The following is a 19937-nucleotide window of genomic DNA, read 5'->3' on the forward strand; positions in this document are numbered from 1 at the left end:
ATCTCATGGCAATAATTCAGCGATTGTGAATGCACGATTATAGCTGGTAAATTATTAAATTGTTCACTGGCATTATTGCGGATCTGATTTGGGCCTGCAATAATTGATAAGACTCATACACAGAGACTACATTAATTTGAATGAGAGTTCACACATTAAAGCTCTTATTCCTGTTCTTATGGAGATACTGTCCAAGCAAAATTTCGATACTTCAAACTGCAAACATAAATTTCAATATCAACTGCATAATTAAATATATAAAATTGCAATATATGCGGTCTAATCATTTGACAAACATTATCTCAATTTTTAAATAAATAAATTATGCATATTTAAACGTTTTTTTATTTAAACGAAAAAGAATGTTAAGTTTGGTTGTTTTTTTTTTCGATTAACACGAAGAAGTTTCAAGATGTATAAATTATATCATCAAAGAACTACTTAAGCAAAGTCGAGTGATGCACGGGAAAATATAGAAGATCGTTATTAAATGAATCTACAAGTTATTAAGTAAGACAAGATGAATTAAGCAACAAAAAACTGCAATGTATATTCTGCGCAATATTCAGAATCAGAATGTATATAAATTCACACAAGAAATATGTACATATTTAAGCACTAAGAATATAAGGTTTTTCTTATTGTAAAACTATATTGTTAGTACTCTCAAACTCATGTAAGTATGTCACTTGATAAGTATGTTTGTTATTTAAAGCTAGAATTTGAAATCAAACTATTATTTTATATAGAATTTTGCTCGTTAATCGCTCGAAAAGTTTCGTTTAAATTATATGTATCTAAGATATTGTTCTTAATTTCTGAAATATCTTGATATTTTATTTAACTTGTTATCAATAAATGATATTTATAAATTCATTATTTTTGATTGATTTCTTTATTCGAGTTTCCCCAAGATAAATACTATTACTATTTGACACAACACTGTGGTGCTTAAATAGCTCTTTAATGATATATAAGGTATATTTCGGAACTTTTTTATGTCAGTCGAAAAATAACCAAAGCTTAACATCCTTCTTTAGCAATGCATATTGTGTTTATGTGTAAATATTATAATATTAAAATAATATATAAACATAATATATAAGGCATGATAAGAATGACTATATAAAGTCAAGTTACAGATTAGCTCCAAACACACGACAGTGCCAAGAAATACATACTCCGAAACAAAGGTATCAGTTTATACGATATCTTTTGTCGGATATCGCTCGCGCCAGGCATTCACACGTATCCAGACGGGAAATAAAAATAGATGTATCAATTCTTCATAGCCCTGACATTTATAGTTTTCAACGCTTTTCGCGAGATTTATTGAGGTAAAGAAATTTGCACGGATAATTTTCTGGCGTTGATGCAAACACGGAAATTCTTTCAAATGGAAATAACGTAGTGTGCTGTGTTACACATTTTGCGAACCGCCAATTGTCTTTTGATTTAATTTTTGTCGACCAGTATTATATAATTTAATCGGATTTATCGTATAAACTATCGTATAATCTATTTATGATATTTTACTTAAATTTAAAAGTTACCTATAAAGAGAACGAATTTGCTGAAGTAAGTATTTAAGAATTTAATTAAATTTAGAAATAATTCTATTAGATTATTAACTGTGCTAGATTTTGTAAATTTACGATACAATTATTTAGGTTGTATCATTTAGGTAAATGTGATTATAAAAAGCCCCAAAAAATAAAAAATAAAAAATTTTTATTAAAAAGCTTATACGGAATAGAAAATTTGTGTTGTACTTAACACATTTCATGTAAGCCAAAGTGTATTCAAATTTTTGTGTAAATTTTACACAAGATGAATATATTAAAAAATAACATAAATATTATGTAAAAAAAAATAACATTAAAAATATAATTTAGGAATAAACTGTGGAAGTATATTTCTTAAAAAATTAACATTTATAATATGTTAAATTAACGTGTACATTTATTTTTTATTAATTTATCTTGAAATTTACATTGTAAAATATATTTTTATATTATTTTTCACTTTTTCATAAATTAGATTCCCTTACTCATAAATTATTTTAATTCTAACAAATATTGAATATCTATTTATCGCAAAATATTCAAATAATATAATCATAACGTTAAATTAACATTGGGATATGTTAAAAATTCAACACAAATATTTTATTTAACGATCGGTTTTAGTACAAAATGCTTTTCATTGTGTCATTTTAAAAGTAAAATAAATAATAAATAAAATTATTTTCAAATCTATATCTAGCTAAGTTTTTAGATGCTTTAGTAAAACCGTACTTTTTATAGAAGTGAATCATAGCACTAGTTTTTTATCTTCTAGATTATAATATAAATGGTCGCATGTTAAGTTTAAATATTCTATACTTTCCGATAAAACAGTTAAATCGAAGGCATAATTTATGCTTGTCGCTTTGATTCAATCATATTAGAAGCTATTATTTTTATCTGACAAAAGCTCGATATCAGAAATTATTTATCGTCCAATACAATCAACGGATAATGAAGTTCTTTTTTATGGAATCAAACGATTTATTGTGCTATGAAACTTTTAACTTGACGAACAGATCGCAAGAGCTTTGGAAAAATTAAATTATAAGGGAATTTATTGATTGAAAGGAAAAAATGAAATGTCCACACAAACGGTATTGTCTGGCAAGTGGAAACATTATACGCAACATTCAAGAAACATGCCGACATGTCGTCACATTGTTGGTCAGAGCAAAAACCACGAACGCTGGTAGCGGAAGGAGAGACAAGCGAAATGTTCCATTATGTATTTGTTGCTACAATGCTACCACTTCTCTACAGCGGGCGTTGCAAGATAACGAGGGGGGTGCGCATGTCTTTCCTCCCCATCTCCCGTAGCCTATCTATCTGCCCCTACCGTGACGAGATCCGGACAATTTTACTCCGCAAGAGAGATACTCGTCGTCACGGTCCGTTGCCATCTTGTTATCTGCCAGAGGCCACGCGAAAAAAGGTAACAGGCGAACGGTGGATAGGTAGAGACAGAGAGAGACGCGATGGATAAAGAATGAAGATAAAAGTGTGTTCCCAGTATTCCTGGCGGGGCGAGGGTGGCACGGCTGGCGAAAATGCCGGAAAGTTCGGTCGAGACGCGCGTAGATTCGCTGGAACAATAGATCACTTTGCCGGGACACACGATCCGCAGGACAATCCAAGTCCCTAATCGAAATCAGTCGGTTCATGGCGGTCACGACGGACGGGCAAGCGAAGAGCACCGTGTCTATATATGTATGTGTGTATGTGTGGGTGTATGAGGCGAGGATTTATTTACTGGGTACATAAAGCGACTCAAATGGCGCTAGCAGGTATCGCCATATCAAATTGCTAGCGGCCATCAAAAAGGAATATTCGACGATTCATCGCTCGCACTTTCTTCTCTCGCTCTACTTAAACTCATGCGATCTTACTCGCGAAAGTATGTATCCGAATATTTCCTAGATTTTTTTTAGATTTTCTAGACTCTTAGACTACGCAATTTAATTGATTTTCTGAATTTTGAATGAGAAACAATTGAATTATATGTGTAAAAAACATTTTGACATAATGTAAATGAAGGGTGCAAAGATATACATTATTAGCTACATCCTTGGATCTCTATTCAACTCCATTATGGTAACTCTGAAAACGTAGATATATACGTCAAAGTAAAGTACGAGATTGAAATTCTATTCTTATTTTAAATTATTTACAGGATATATTTCCGGCACAGAGAATGTGCGCGATCTTCAGTAGCTTTTTCAACGCGAGAAAAATGAAAATCTGCTTTTTATCCTTCTCTTTATATGTTTCTTTTTTAACTTTTCCTTACTCAAAGCGAGTTCATCGCGCCGGTCAAGCAGATGCAGGAAGAGCAGAGCTCCTCTGCTAGTTAATACAGACGCTGCATTCGCATGCAACTATTTCTGTAAAGTTGTTCTGAATTATGTATACGCGCCTCTGTAAATATACAAGTGGAATATAGTTTAAATTGATAGCACTTAAGCAGAGCGTTAAATTCAACGTGACTTTTGTACTCATTCGCATTTCATCGTATCAGGATGCACTTCTTAATGCACACACCTCGTGGTATGCTGGTGTTCGCGTTCTCGTGAACAATTTCGCGGTCACATTATCCCGCGGTTACGAAAGCCCGGCGCGGCTTGCATAATGTACAATAAAAACAGGCTCGCGCCAAGCGTGCTTGAAACGCCATTGTCGCGAAACTCTTTGAGGCGTTGGACTATCATGCATTGCATTTCAGCGAAATTTCGAAATAGCTCGCGTAAGAGATTTACAGTGGATTGAAGAACGTCAAATTTTTGAGCAACTTTATACTTTTAGAAAGTCGATTTTTCGAAGATAACATCGCATAAGAATAGAATGAAATAGAAGCTAAAAGCACAAAACTATAATACATACATATTATGGAGTTTATATAGAACAAAAATTAGTATCAAAGTAAAACTAATACATTTTAACACAATCATTGTTTCATAAACAACAATTAATATAAAATCTTCTTTAAAGAATGTTTTTTAATAATCTTAAATTTACCTTTAATAATATTAAAATTTTCTTTTGATATAATAATTATATAAAGAGAATAACATAATAACTGTTTTAATAATAAGAGCATTTTCTTTTTCGATATTTAAAAATTTATATTAAAAAGATGGAAATATATTTTTTATTCTGTCTTCATGTACGTCAAACTTTTATTGAATTTTTTTCAATAATATAAACATTTTTTTAAACATTTCTTTTTGTAATATAGCAGAATTCGTAAAATGATATTCTTATTAGATAATTATAAATTTATTAGTAAGATTTATTAGTAAGATACTTATAAATTTATTAATAAGTTAATATTAACATTTGTAAAATAAAACAAAGAAATTATTATCTATTATTAAAAATTCTTAATAATTTATATATTAAATACATTTGACTGTTCAATCGAATGCGAACAATGTCGAGATCTACATGAAGATTCACTTGAGATTATAAGGAATATGCGTATATTTTCGATAAATAATTTTGTACATTGACTTTGCGATAAGCTAATGTCTGAAGAGGGCTCAATCCGATAGCTGATACTTGTAATAGTACTTTAATTTTCTAATTAATTACATGTTTTATACTTGAATTTAAACTTGAATTAAACTTTTATACTTGAATTAAACTGATTTTTTAATTTTTATTTTTCTTTATTTGTATTTTTCTATCTAATTATGTTAAATTTTCAATTATGTTTGACTTTTTCTTTGCCCTTTATTTATTGTTATTTAATCTTAATAATTTATTTGGCTAATATAAAAAGCTTTATTTAAAGATAAGATATATCGTCATCAATGTCACCAATAAAAAGTAAATTTAAATATAATTTTAAAATATTTTTGGAGATATTGAAAGAAAAAAGCAACCTAATTCGGCTATGTGGTTTGTGCACTCAGAATGCTAATGGAAAACGTATAGAGACGAGAGGAGACACCAACGTACTGAATCCAAAATATCACTTTGCATAGTTTACGAAACTATCACGCTAAAAGTAATACTTAACTAGTTCTGGTTCGTTTTGTTAACTCTGTCCGATCGATTTGCTACGATCGCATCTGGCAATTTACCGTCGGAGAAATTTTAGCAGCGCCACTACGCAATTAAAACCATTTGTTTTTTCTCAGGTGAATTTGCAGAGATAATTTCGCTTATAAGTACGAAATCTACATGAAAGTACAGAAGCGCAAAACAAATCCCCTTTTTGTCGCCAAAAAGTATTACACGATCAAACAAACGCGATTTTGTCAACTTTTGCGAGCGGAATATAGAACGGACAGCGTTGCATTTTGCGCCGTTTGCTTAACACCATAACTTCGTTCCAACGAAGTATTTCGCGAGCATAATCCGTAGAAAACATCCGCCGGCCATTGTGACCATCGAAGAACCATTATTACCTCGTGCTTCTATACATAGAAAGAGCGATTTTATTAAAATATTTAGAAATTAAACTAGATACAGATGTGAAAATAATTTTATTGAATCATCAAAATAATTATGTAGGAAACTTAATCGTGATGAACGATACAAAAAAGTTTTGATATTCTAGTAATTGGCTTGAGTCAATGTTCTACAACATTTTTGTTACAACAATGTTACAACATTTTGATAGTTCAACAAAATTATTTTCAGATTTAGCTAAATTATTTCTATAAAATCGTTCTTTCCGCAGTATTGCGAAATATATATGTACTCAATGTAATTTCGGGCAGCGTTGTTTGACTCGCGCAAAAAGAAACCTTTTTATTATCCAATCCGCATACAGTATGCACTGTTAAATTCACAATGTCAAATTTAATATATTTATAATATATTAAATTTAATATAAATTTATAAATTTAATAATTATTAATATAAATTTATTAATTTAAATTATTTTTAATCATCACTGCTCTAATTACTGATTAATTTAACTAAAGCAATGGAATTAAATAGTTTAACTAAAAAGTGTATTATTGATTAAAATTTAATTTATTATTTATTAAGAGCACACATTGACATGTTGTTAACTTTGAAACTAACTATAGAAATGAATTGATTTTGACATATATAGAAATTAAAATAACAAAATGTTTTTAACTTAAAAGATTGGATTATCATTATCCTTTGATATCTAGTATGAAATTGAGAATTGCTCATTTTAAAGTGCAAATATCGTGCTCCATCGCGTTGTAAATTCGCCATAAACTTTATACTTGAGGCCTCTTTGCTTCTCAATAGAAGGAAGGACGAAAAGAGAGGCAAAATGGAGAAATGAGAGAGAGAGAGAGAGAGAGAGAGAGAGAGAGAGAGAGAGAGAGAAAGAATTACCGCCTGCTGCGATGAGTTCGCCGCAAAGTAACAATCTTATTCTTCGTTTATTTCCCGCGCGGACAAAGTCTATCGCAGAACGTTTCTATGCCTCGAGTTTCTATTGAATTCTTCGCGACGACGTGAATTACAATTGGGGCAAATCCCCGCGGACACGAACATTCATCTTTCAACTTGATTGTCATAATGGATCGTGCGATTATTTATTTGATTTGACTTCTTGGATCTTTCGACGTTAGCATAATTGCAGTAAAGTAAAAATATACAGTATCTAATATTAAAGAGAAAAAAATAGAGATTAAGGAATGGAAGCTGCGAGTAAGATACACAAAAATTTATTTAAAAAGCATTTGTTACTTTCACTTGATAGCGAGTATTAATTGTCTTCTTACTTCTTTGTCATATTCTTCGACATTCTCTGAGTAAACATTTCTATGTGTTTTAATAAGCGAGGAATATCGTGTTACAAATCCGTCGAGACTGCGGTACTCGAAATTTCTTCGTAAAGTGAAGAGCAGATGTTTGTCTTTCAGGAAGTAGCCTCAGAGAAACGTAACTATCCTTCTTCTCATTTATTTAGTTCCTGTTCTCTCTAATTTGACTAAATTTCTCTTTCCATCCTATTTTCTCTCTCTCTCTCTCTCTCTCTCTCTCTCTCTTTCTCTCTTTCTCTCTTTCTCTCTCTCTCCTTCACGCATAAGTTGGCAGCAAGTGATAGTACAATGTCAGACTTATCCACGTTGCTCTTCATTCTTCCTCGGATATTCCTCGGAAAAATCCGTAAATCATTTATGGGGAACGGCGAAATCATACGTTTCGATGCGCAGCTATAGCCCGATATCGATAAAGTTGAAATTGGTTTTGTCGTGTGTACGAGATGAAAATTCATTGCACCATTTCATGGCCGAGATATCGATGTAATTAATGAAAATTTGACGTTGAATGCGAGGCGCTACGAGAGCTTCGATTACCACAGTGGGAATGATCGAACGGGATGTCGATTGCGTATTTGTAATATTAAATGTTACATGCCACATGTGTATCATGTACGTACATATATCAAATACGATATTTACAGAAAGATTGTGGTGTACGCGCGCGAAATCAACTTGCTGCCCGCACTACTACCATTACTACCACTATCGTTGGCGCACCGCGCCGTTCCGCTTTGTACTTTATCGCTCGCGGATAAAGATACCGGATAAAGGCATCGGGGAAACGGAAATGGACTTGCAAAGCGTGCTGCGAAAAGTTGCAAACTTCTACAACGAAATAGGCTGTACGCCGATGCTGTATAGCCGAATTTAGAAGTGTATCCGTTCACGTTTTGCACGACGTCGGAAGACTTAAAAAAGCACGCACGAGTGCCTCGAAAATTGCGATCCGTATCCGGCCAGTCGAAAAACTGGCATCATGTATATCGCCACGGTGCACGGTAAACTACGTACCACATATGGTTGAATTTCTTGCGGGGTATGTAGAGCGAGTTTAACTTTTCTCCCTTCGCAGATGTATGATCTCTCTATGTGCCACGGAATACTTGAGAAGTAATTCGATATGCATCGTATATCGATCGGTCAATATATTCGTAAATGTAAGAGAAATAAACAAAATACGTATTAAATTAATTTCTTATATATTAAGAGATAAATAAAATTTTATAAACAAACAAAATTTTATAAACAAACAAAGATTTAAGCAAATGATCGTATAAACGCGTAAATTAGAGCGCAATAATCTTACAAAATTTGAACAATTCACACACGTTAAATAATGTTCGATTTAATTTCAATATCAAATTCTTGATTACGTTTTCTCCGTTCTACGTAAAACACTCTTTTATAGTAAGCCACATTATTCAGTATTTATACTTACATTATATAGACACTCATATTTGTTCAGGTTTTCTCAATTTACCGTTTCAAAATTTAAAATTAAAATTCATAATCAAATGAAATTTATCTCACTTTTTCTATTAATTTTTTAATGGTTGTTTTTTTATTAATGCTTTAGTGGATATAAATTGTAAATGTCGACTATGTATTTATAATTTAATATGAAGACTCCAAACCGACTCGAAAATGTATGACTCTCATGTATAAGAAGAATAAACACTAAAAATCATATTATCACAAGATTTATCGCTCTCTAATTAGCATGTTATATTTTCATTTACCTGAAACTTTGTTTTTTAATTTCGAGAGTCATTAGAAAGTTCTATGTCTGTTACCTTTTATGTATAATTATATATTTTAAAATTTATAAATATTAATAACTTTATTAGTACAGCGATTAACAACAACATTGGTAGTAATGTATATACATTAATAAAATTGCAAATACCAGTTGTAATAGGTAGCTAAAAAACTAATTTAATGCCTAAATAATTATATAGATATAATTATAAATAAGTAAGTATTAACAGAATATAAAAAAAACGTATTATTTATTCACATTAAATACAAGTTAAACATAATATTTAATATATGCAAAACAAGTATAATAGTAGATATGCAGAAAGTAATATGATATTATAATATAAATTTTATGTATAATTATATAGTATTTTAATAATAATAAAAAAGTATATTTTATATCGTATTATAATATTATCACAAAGTAACGTAAAAATATAACAATTATATTTATTACATTTCCGCGTATAAAATGCGAAAGTTTGAGAGATAATCAGTTAGAGAAATAACTCGTGACGAGAGTTGAAGATTTATGTTCCATTAGTTTATATGGCGGACTTGAATTACGAGAGACAGTTAGTCGCCTCAATTAAATCAAAACTGGCACAGAGTTAACCGTAGTTTCCCACGGTCTGTCAAGATCCCTGAGGATATCGTGCATTATGTCCATATATCGGCGGCCAACGTCAACGTGACGTGGACGTCCTGACAATGACCTGTACCGGATGCCAGCCGATAGCCACGTGACATCCTTCCCATCTTTCCGCTTGGAGGGACGAATGAAGCTTATTCTGGGGTATGAGCAAGCGATCTCTCGCCAGGCTTAATTGGACGATTTCAGAATACGGAATCGGTTCGCATATCAAAGCAATATACGTCCCTTTACTTATGTAGAAAATAAACGAAACTCTCGCCAAGACTTCAACGAGACGAAACGCGTTCGTGATTTACGAGCATTGTCGTCAGATGCTCGTGACGCAAGTTACGTCCGAACAAAACGATCGATTCCTGTCTCGACAGTACTCGTGGAGATTACTTACGGCTCCGTCCGCCGTCTGGGAGGAAAAATTCTAACGGGAGTGACAGTAATACGCAACTTGTTATAAACGTTCCGTTTATTTTGATTCTATGGCGATAGTACTGATAAACGAACGCCTTATATATCGACGAGCTAATTATTTGAACTTGGAAACTACATTAATGCAGAAAAGGAGGCAAAGCCGTCTCTCTACGTTATTTCGCGAATTACACGACAATGCGAAATTTCATTAAAACAAGAGAGTGCATCGCCTCTTATCGGATCTCATAATAGGATGACATTAACGAAGATCAAAGTGTACTCCCAACGAATAAGAATCTCTCGATCTATTTTCTTCCTTCAATTCGCGATCTACCGATACCCTCCTTCTCTGTCTAATTAGCATTTTCTCTTAGATCCTATAATTAACTATGGAACTCAAAGAATTCTCAACATACAGCTATAATAAAATGTAAAAATACAGTTATATTTTTTTATGCGCAAGTTTATATAAGCACTCCACAAAACAATTGTTGATAACAATAATGTGAACGCTCAGTATCTAAAATATCGCTCTCTTATACAACTAAAAAAATCGTGATTTCCAAGTTATTGAATGAGTTAAGTAAATATTATTCCATCGAACAAAAGCAAAATAATTTAATTTTACAATACAAAATTGTCACAACTTAAAAATGGTGATTTAGAAAAAAATAAAATCGTCATGTTTCAAAAAGAGTTTTTAATAGTTGCAGTAAAATGGAAATGACAAAAATGACATTTAATCATATTAAGAACATATTCTTTTTATATCTCTTATATATTAAATTATTTCACCTCCCTGACAATCGCGCGTGATTCGTATTTACCATTTCTATATAATCATTTCTATATAATTTATCTACTTGTTATTTGCCAGATTTTAGAATTATATATACTTTTGTCGATATTATTTAATTGCTCTTTTAATAATTTTCTATTTAATTATAAAATAGATTCTTCCCTTATCTAGGAAACTTAATTTTTTTAAATCACATCAACTAGAATACGTTTAGTCTGTCTGTCTTTATTCAATCTGCCATTACCATAGAATATAATTTAACTACGAATTTGATTGAATAATGTAAAAATTTTGGGCAAAACATATTATTTCAATAAATGCTTAATATCCGACATGTTGCACATTAAAAGATAAAAGAACTAAATTTATAGACGTCGAACGTTTTAAGTATTTAAGTCATCTTCTAAATAGTCTAAAGACGATATTAACTTATAATCAAAATACTTTTTGATTTATTATCTTTTTCTCTTGAAATATTTCAATTCAATTTACTGACTTCGATCCGTGTTGACTATTTTTGTAATCCTCTATTTATTACTTTTTAACTTCTTTTGACCTAATATTCTTCAATTTTATAATTTTATTCTGCTGAGTGCAGTTCTTTTGACTACAATACGATTTTTGCAATTTACTCTGTAGTGGTAAGATAAACTGATTTATATTCGCGATTTTAAACAATTTTTCTCTATTGAAGTACGTTTCATACCAGATATTACGTTATAATTATGTATTCATATATCTTTAGATATTGTAACGATAATGTTTCATACAATCGGCGTGATTAATTTAAGTATAATACTTAAGTATAATACTACAGTCAAAACTATAAAAAATATTGCAAAACTATAAAAAATACTCATTTTTTTCTTTTATTCTGTATTAAAGATGGTTCAAATATGAGCCAAAACATTTAATCTTTGACGTAACTGTTAAATATGTACATACAATATTTAATACATTTTATCAATTGAATAATCGCATTACTGCATTTCTCCCGTAATAGCTCATTTTTCTTTACGGTTTTCTGTAGTGAAATGATTTTATTTGTGTTACTTTGTAGTAAGCGAGCGATATATTCGAAAAATATACAAGGTATAACTTTCGAGCGTTTAACTGTATGATTAATGTCTTTTTATCCACATTGATGATCCATTATCATGTAATTCAAGATTCAAGGAGAATCCTAACAAATTTCATTGAAGCCCGCGAAATCGGTTCGCTATCGTGATAATTGCAGCTCGTCAAGTTTAAAGATCAGGCATCGGCACTAAAATGGGCATAAAGCCACGCGAAAGGTCTTTCGCGTCCGCTTAATTTGCAAGGCATTAACCTTATTATTATGGCGGTAATACGGCCGCGCAAGTTTGCCAGGAACAACATGTGGGCCGGGGAAGGGTGGTTGCACGCGAACAATCTTTACAGCCCTTCTCGGAAATGAAAAGTCGTGTACCCCTTCCTCTCACCCTCCAGTCGCGAGTGCACGACACTCGTTCTTCATTTTTTTCTTCCTTTCTCATGAACTCATGCTCCTCCTTTTTCCTTTTCTTCTCTTTCTTGCCACTCAACACGCTTCTTTTTTTATTTCTGAATTTTTCTGCTCGCCCCACTGTTAAGCGCGATTTTTAAAGCAACCGATGATAAAAATTACTTCATTCGTAACCATTGACGCCATGCAGTCATATAAGTTACTTCTATCGTTTACATGATTTACTACTGAATTGTTCATACTGTTATGAATATTTTACACAAATCAATTTTATAAAAATGTATGAGTTTTCAATTTCATTTCTAGAATTCCTCGAGTAATCTTGATTGTTTATGACTGCTATTCATTCATGAAACAATGACGTCTTTAAAAGAAGGCTAAACTTATACACTCATATATAATAAAAATAAACTTTAAAAATATTAAAAGAAAGGCTGTATGAGTCTAACGCAGTTATAGTAATGCGTAAATTTTCAATATAAATTATCTTTCATTAAATATATTATAACAATATTCATTGACAATGCAATAAAAAATAAATATTTCAATTCCGTTTGGAGTTACCATCAGCGTACAGTTACAAATTGAAAAGCTGTGTTATCTCAAAGATTTGCACACTATTAATTACGTTGCATAGCCCTTCTCGTAATGTTTTGAAATAATGTTTTTAACATGATATAAATTCAATATCCCGAAAGACTGTGACATTATGAATGGAAAGAGATTTATAAATTTATCGAGATTTATAAATATTATTTATATGCGTGAATTTTTCTCCAAATAAATCGATTGTATTAATGCAATGTACGCCTGCGTATAACCGTGCACTGATGGAAATGTTGCGAGATCCTCGAATAATTGAAAGCTGAAAACATTCTCTGATGAATTGCATTATCAAGGTATATGAAAGCTCAAAGTTTAATTATGCACAATAAGATCATTCAACAGTTAACCGATGCATATTTGGGTGTTCAATTATCGAATAATGTGATTTTACGCCGATTGTAGCATTGTGAAGCTATTATATCATCGATGGAAAATTACAAGATAGGAAGTCTATATTTGGTGATATTGTGTTTTGCAACTCGTTAAATGTGTATTATACGAGAATCGTATAATTTACATGTCATTGTCACTACACAAATTGCATACGACTATAAACATTACTTTCTATAATAATTTTTGTGTTTAAATTCGTATCATAATAATTCGTATCATATTATAAATTTATAAATAATATTAAATAATGTTAAACATATTAAATAATATGAGTAGATAAAAAAAAAAGATTTAAATAGTATAAAACATACTCCTTTAATCAAAATAAAAGATCGACATGTTTAGCATTTATTTAAATTAAAATTTCTAATTATAGACGAAGAACCTTCTCTGCCGAAAATCAGTTTCCTCTTGTGTACTCATGATATACTGCCAGCCACTCTCTTTCCTACACTCGAGAAGATTTCTCAAGTGTATTTGAGGTTTCCTCTTAAAGCTGACCTAAATGCGATTAATGAATATGCAGTTCTATAAATTCTGACATTAGAATTGTAATAATTATAGTAATAATTATAGTAAGTTACATAAGTGCAGGATGAGATCGTCCAATAGTAACTTCTTTGTCCATACATTTTCTACTTTAACTAAATTCTGAAGTGCGTTGGATTAATTTAGCAGAATTTAGCTGATAAAATCGTCAAATATAAAAAATGTTTAAGGATAAGAATTATTTAAATTACTAAGAAATAGCTTTCTATGGCCACTCTAAGATTATAGTAATATTGCTAACTAAAAATCACACAAACAAACGTCACATTTTCGTTACATTTGCTATCATTCGGTCTGCAAGATCCCATTGAATACGGCGTTAATTATTATTATACGGAAAAAATTATTTTATTGAAGTATCTAAAAGTTTAGTTAGATGTGAAAATAATTTTGTCATCAGAATAATTATGTAGGAATCTCAACCATGATAAACAATATTGCAAAATGCTTTGACATTTTTACTAATCAGTCTCATACAACGTAGATCCAAGAAACTTCCTAAAGATGTTCAGAGCCCATTTTACGTCCTAATAACATTTTCAGGATATTCCTTGGATAATGTGATTTGTGTGTGATTTGAATACTTTACAATTACGTAATTATTTTAATGAACCAATAAAATTATTTTTAGATTTGTATCTATAGCTAAATTTTTAGATACTTTAACAGAATTATTCTTCTCGACTAGCACACCGAGTACATGGAAAGAATTTTGCTAAAAAATCTAAAAATTGACAGCTAGATGCAAATCTGAAAATATTTTGTTGAATCGTCATATAATCACATATAAATTTCAAGCATTAATGACAATACTATAAAAAAGCTTTGATATTGTCAATTTGAGAGTCTTCTATAAAATTATTTTCAGATCTGTATTTTCAGATCAGTTAAATTTTTAAATGCTTTAGAATACTTTAGAAAAATTGTTCTTTCCATGAACAAATATTAAATTTTTGTTACATTTTCTATCATTCATTTTACATGATCCCATTGAATATAGCGCTACCAGATATATAACCGGAGGCGCTCCATGCCGTATAAGAGTGAATTCCCGAAGGAAAATCGGTTCAACCCCGATCTAACCTTCATAGCCTACTTACTCGCGGGGGAGATTTCTTAAGCAACGTAAGACCGCGACGACGTAGCACTCCCGCGAGTTGTGCCGCGCCGTTAAAATAGAAAACGCGGTGGTGCGACGAGGTACATTTGCCGGGGACTACCTACTTCAGTCGGACGAGCCGAGAGGGTGAGGGAATGCAGAATGATCTCACGAGGGAGACGAAGTTCCCAGTAAGTAGCCAGCCGGCTATACGCGCCCCGTCCGTCGATTTGAACCTGGGAAAGAGGGTCAGGTCAGGTCGACGCGCGTGAGAACTTGTGCGCCGCCGCCGCCGTCACTGCCTCCGCTGCGCCGTGCCACCGGTGAAGCTGCAACGGACCCTGGAGCACGGGATTAGATTGCTACAGATGGGATGCGAGAGTCTGGCCGTATCTCGAGAATGCCAATTTGATTTCGAAACGGCAGAAGACCGTGCCGGAAGACCGTAAAGTATACAACAAACGCTACGGGAGCAACGAACCTTACATCGCGACCGGAAGCCAGTCCGGTCTCATCTGAGTGCTTCCCTTCAAGAGAGAATGCGAAAATGTTTATATTACGTATCCATTTGCTTCGATAGATACATCACGTTATAATATGCGTAATATTTGAATAATGATCTTTGCATTTGCTTCTGCGAATTCCGCGTTGCTGCTTCGGTGATTTTACGAATCGAGTTGCTTCATATCGTTATTGCATTAGCTTATTTAATTATTATATCGATGAACAGATATAGATTTTGCAGATGAATGTTGAGAAGCCATTAAAGAAAGTATAACTCGTGAGGATATTTCAGATGCAGAAAGAGAGAGAGAGAGAAAGAGGGGGGGGGAGGAGAAAAGAGAGAGAAGGGAGTAAAAGAAAGAGAGAAAAGAAGAGAAAAACCTTTCTTTTGCCGACTTTTGAAGCATGCGAAAAAGATTGGAGAAATAATGAGTTTTGAATCGCCCGCATCGCCGATAAGAGAATCTCGAGAAAAGAGCACGGATACTTATATTTTACTTCAATAACTACGATGTGCTTTACTGTAATATTGTATGATATATAATACGAGTTTTCTTCTTTCCGTTATTAAATAAAGAGATAGAATTTTGCGCTTTCCCGCAGAATGTCAAACGCATTATAACAAACTCTTCTTCTTCTTTAATAATAAAATAAATAATCACACTGAGAAAACTGTTCTGGTTATATCAATAAGAAATACAAACAAAACGAATGATTCTGATCATATTAAATGGAATTCTGGTTATCATAATTGAATTTTTGGTTATCTGTAAGTGTACATACATTTAATTATAGTGTCTAATTTATATCTTTCTGATCAAATCTAACAGAATTTCAATTAATGCAACAAGACTTTTTTTCATTGCATGTATCTGTTTATTCCTGTTATATTACGTATCCGAATAAAGTATATAGATAGTAAATATTCGTGTCCAATTTATCACATGTTCCAAATAGTTTCAAATTTTGGTTTGTTGGTTTAAAACAAAATAAATATTATATATTAAAATGTAACACAAATATTACGTAAAATTTAACATAAAAATGTGACATTTTGACAATAAATTGTGGAAGTATATTTCTTCAATGAAATTAACATTTATAGTACGTGGATACTTCGGTAAATTTTGAGCCTGACATTGAAACATATTTTTGGGCAAAATCGGTTTTATTTTTCAATATAGCTTCCTTTTAGCTCAATATACTTGGTCCATCTCTTTTCTAATCTCTTCATTCCGAATGGAACGTCTTCGCCTTCTTCGGAGCAGATGATTGTTCTTTGCTTTCACACATGTAGTAGTGGATTCATGTTTCGTCAACAATCACGCAAGAAATCCTTTGTATCTCTCTTGAACCGGTCCAAACACACCTTTTCGGTCCAATGTCAGCAAATGTGGCAGCTATTACGTAGCACAAGTTTTCTCAACTGACATCAAAACAAAACTGATTGTAAGAGTCATATATGATTGAAAATTTTAGAGCAGCCATTAAAAAGACGCGTTTTTACACTTTACAACAGTTTTTGACCTGCCATTTTCATGTCCAGACTCAAAACTTATCAAACTATCCATATATATTAAATTGACATGTATTTTATTCACTTATCTTACAATTTACTTTTATTTGTTCATTTACTCATAAATGGTGTTATTTTAACACTAAAAAATTTTAATTAAGTATCAATTTAATAAAATATTTAAATAACATAATCATATTACGTTAAATTACCACTCAGATATTTAAAAATCAACACAAAGATTTTTAATGAAAACCGATTTTAATACAAGTACAAAATATTTTTAACTGTGTAAGTTATTTAGCATAAATCAGTAAAGATGAGACTTATAAAAAATAATCGCAATATTTACGAGTCTCAAATGAATAATTCATTTTGCATATAAGAAATATACGTTGCTATTTCATTCAATATTACACCAACAGTAACCATGCTATTTAATGTGCATAGTCGAGCTCGAACTTGGATACATTCTGCATGCTCATGCACGCACACTACTGCAATCGTAGTATCTCCGACGCATCATCCTATTTCCGTACAATTACGAGTAACATTATCTATGGAAATTGCCACTTACTCGCGCACGATGTACGCAAGGATTAAGCTTGGCATACTCAAACCTTAAATAGTGAACGGTCGTTTTGGCAATGGCAGATTTCATCATTAATGTAATACGATGAAAATAACAAAACCAAGGTTTGAGGAACTTTTTTAAATTGGACGAAGAGAAGAGAAGAGAATGAATGAGACACGGCATAGTGTAGATGATAAACGAGGGAAGGAGGGAAAAGAGATTATGATACCGTAACACGAACGAAGAGTAAAAGAGAGGAAGAAGGGCGAATCGTCCGGTGGTACCCGAAACGAAGTCTTAACGACGCGACGGAACCGATGAAAGCGGTCTCCTATTAGCATTGCTGTATAATCTACTTGCGAGTGCATTCGAGCAGCGACGTACGACTAAAGCTTTGCAGTTCGGGAGTACTCGCAGCAGTCTTCGAACTGCGGCAAGAGCCACTTTGTAAGTTGTACCAGCCAAGAGGCCAGCAGACTAACTTGCATTGCCCAGAAGTTCTCATTGGTTTGGCGGATTTCTGATTCCGATTGAGTGTGCTACCTTTTCAACAAATGCATTATATTCGTGCGCATTCCAATTGTAATATCACGCTGATATTCAATCGGCGCATCGCGTTCTCTTCTTCGATATCAGCTTCTTGTGGCGTTAATTGAATATCTAGCGGTCGAGGACGAGTGAGCTATGATAACAACGGAGCGGTGGACGAGAATTGATATCGTGAGGAAATAAAGGCGATTTTATTTCAAGTCCATTATTTCAATAACGCTTCTATTTTTTGTTAATACAGTTAGATAGCAAAAGTAATAAATAAATGAGAAAACGTAATAATATAAACCGAAAAGACAATAAATTATATCAGTCTTTGCCTGGTCTGGGTCAATGAAGAGTAACAAAATATGTAATACTATCAATATCCTGTGGAAATCTTTCTATGAGATGAGAACGACAGAAATAATCAAAATGATTGCAGTTCGTTAACGGAGGAAGAGTCAATGCAGTTTCTTTACTCACCGACCACTTCGAGATAACCAATCTGACTTTTCATGGGATCCGTGTTTATTTGACACATGTACCAGCCTCGATCGGACTCCCGTACTTCCCGTATGTGAAGAAACCACGTTCGGTGGTCACTGTGGGAAACCGCGATCCTGTGATTCTTCGTGATCACGTGGGTTGCTATCGTCAAAATAGTTTGCGTATCGACACGCAGCCATGCCACCTAAAAAAACAAATTATTATTATTATGTATACCATAAAATAACTGTTATTATTATTATTATTATTATTATTATTATATATATATATATTATTGTATGTATATTAATAGCGGTCTATGCAGACGAAATAATTAACATTCAAATCCATGTCAATATCCGAATCATTAATTAATAATAAGTTGATTATACGGCGAGGTATTTTATTGTCTAAATGAAAACTGATCTAAATGTAGAGCTATTTTGAAAATTAAGAAAAATACAAAAATAAGAAAATACAAGAAAAAAATAATTATAGAAAGTTTACAGAGAAACAAATAAGGAAAAATCAATTTCTGAAAAAATCAACTTTTTAAGATGAAAATTAACGTTACTAAAAAAAAATAAAACTAAGATTTTTTTACATAATATGATTTTGTTACTTCAATGTTGTGTTCAAGATTTGTAATTCTGGGCACTGCCTTTTGTTCATGTCGATTGCGTATATTGCCCTTTTTTTCTATTAAGAAATTTTTCACTATTAAGAAAAAAAAGACAATAGATATGAACATTGATGTAAGTATATTTTGCATATACTATAATTATTGTAAAAATATGAAATTAGAGTTAGTAAAAAAATTAATTATTTATGAGATTTTGTTCTGGCCTAACGTAACTGTATACTTTGTTATATCAAATGATTCATTTAATTATTCTATACATGCATAAAAATATTAAGATATGAGATTTGTTTTTTTTGGTTGAATTTTTGCACCAGTTCATCTTTCTTCTTTTTCTCTCCAAGAAGAAAGAAGAGGAAGAAAAATGAACTGGTGCAAAAGTTCAATCAAAAAGAACAGGCTTATGGTTATTAATTAATTAATAATTTATACTATTTTGTATTTTATGTTAAAATATGTCAAAATAAAGTGTAAAATATCGTATATTACTAATTTTTTGATAATTCTACTTTAATACTTTTATAATAGTATATATATATATATATATATATACTGTTATAAAAGTATTAAAGTAGAATTATCAAAAAATTATATATATATAACAAAACA

General features: G+C 31.8%; 1 protein-coding gene across 1 annotated transcript in view; it reads right to left on the bottom strand.

Annotated features, from left to right (window-relative positions):
* Nucleotides 1-19937, bottom strand: part of LOC108686466 (neurotrimin) — an 87974-nt gene that overhangs the window by 44779 nt on the left and 23258 nt on the right. Inside the window, exon 3 of the mRNA XM_018191797.1 lies at nucleotides 18686-18893. Within this exon, the coding sequence (XP_018047286.1) occupies nucleotides 18686-18893 (208 nt within the window). The remainder of the gene's footprint in view (nucleotides 1-18685; nucleotides 18894-19937) is intronic.

This window comes from Atta colombica, unplaced genomic scaffold (genome assembly GCF_001594045.1).
Source record: "Atta colombica isolate Treedump-2 unplaced genomic scaffold, Acol1.0 scaffold183, whole genome shotgun sequence".
Taxonomy (NCBI): domain Eukaryota; kingdom Metazoa; phylum Arthropoda; class Insecta; order Hymenoptera; family Formicidae; genus Atta; species Atta colombica.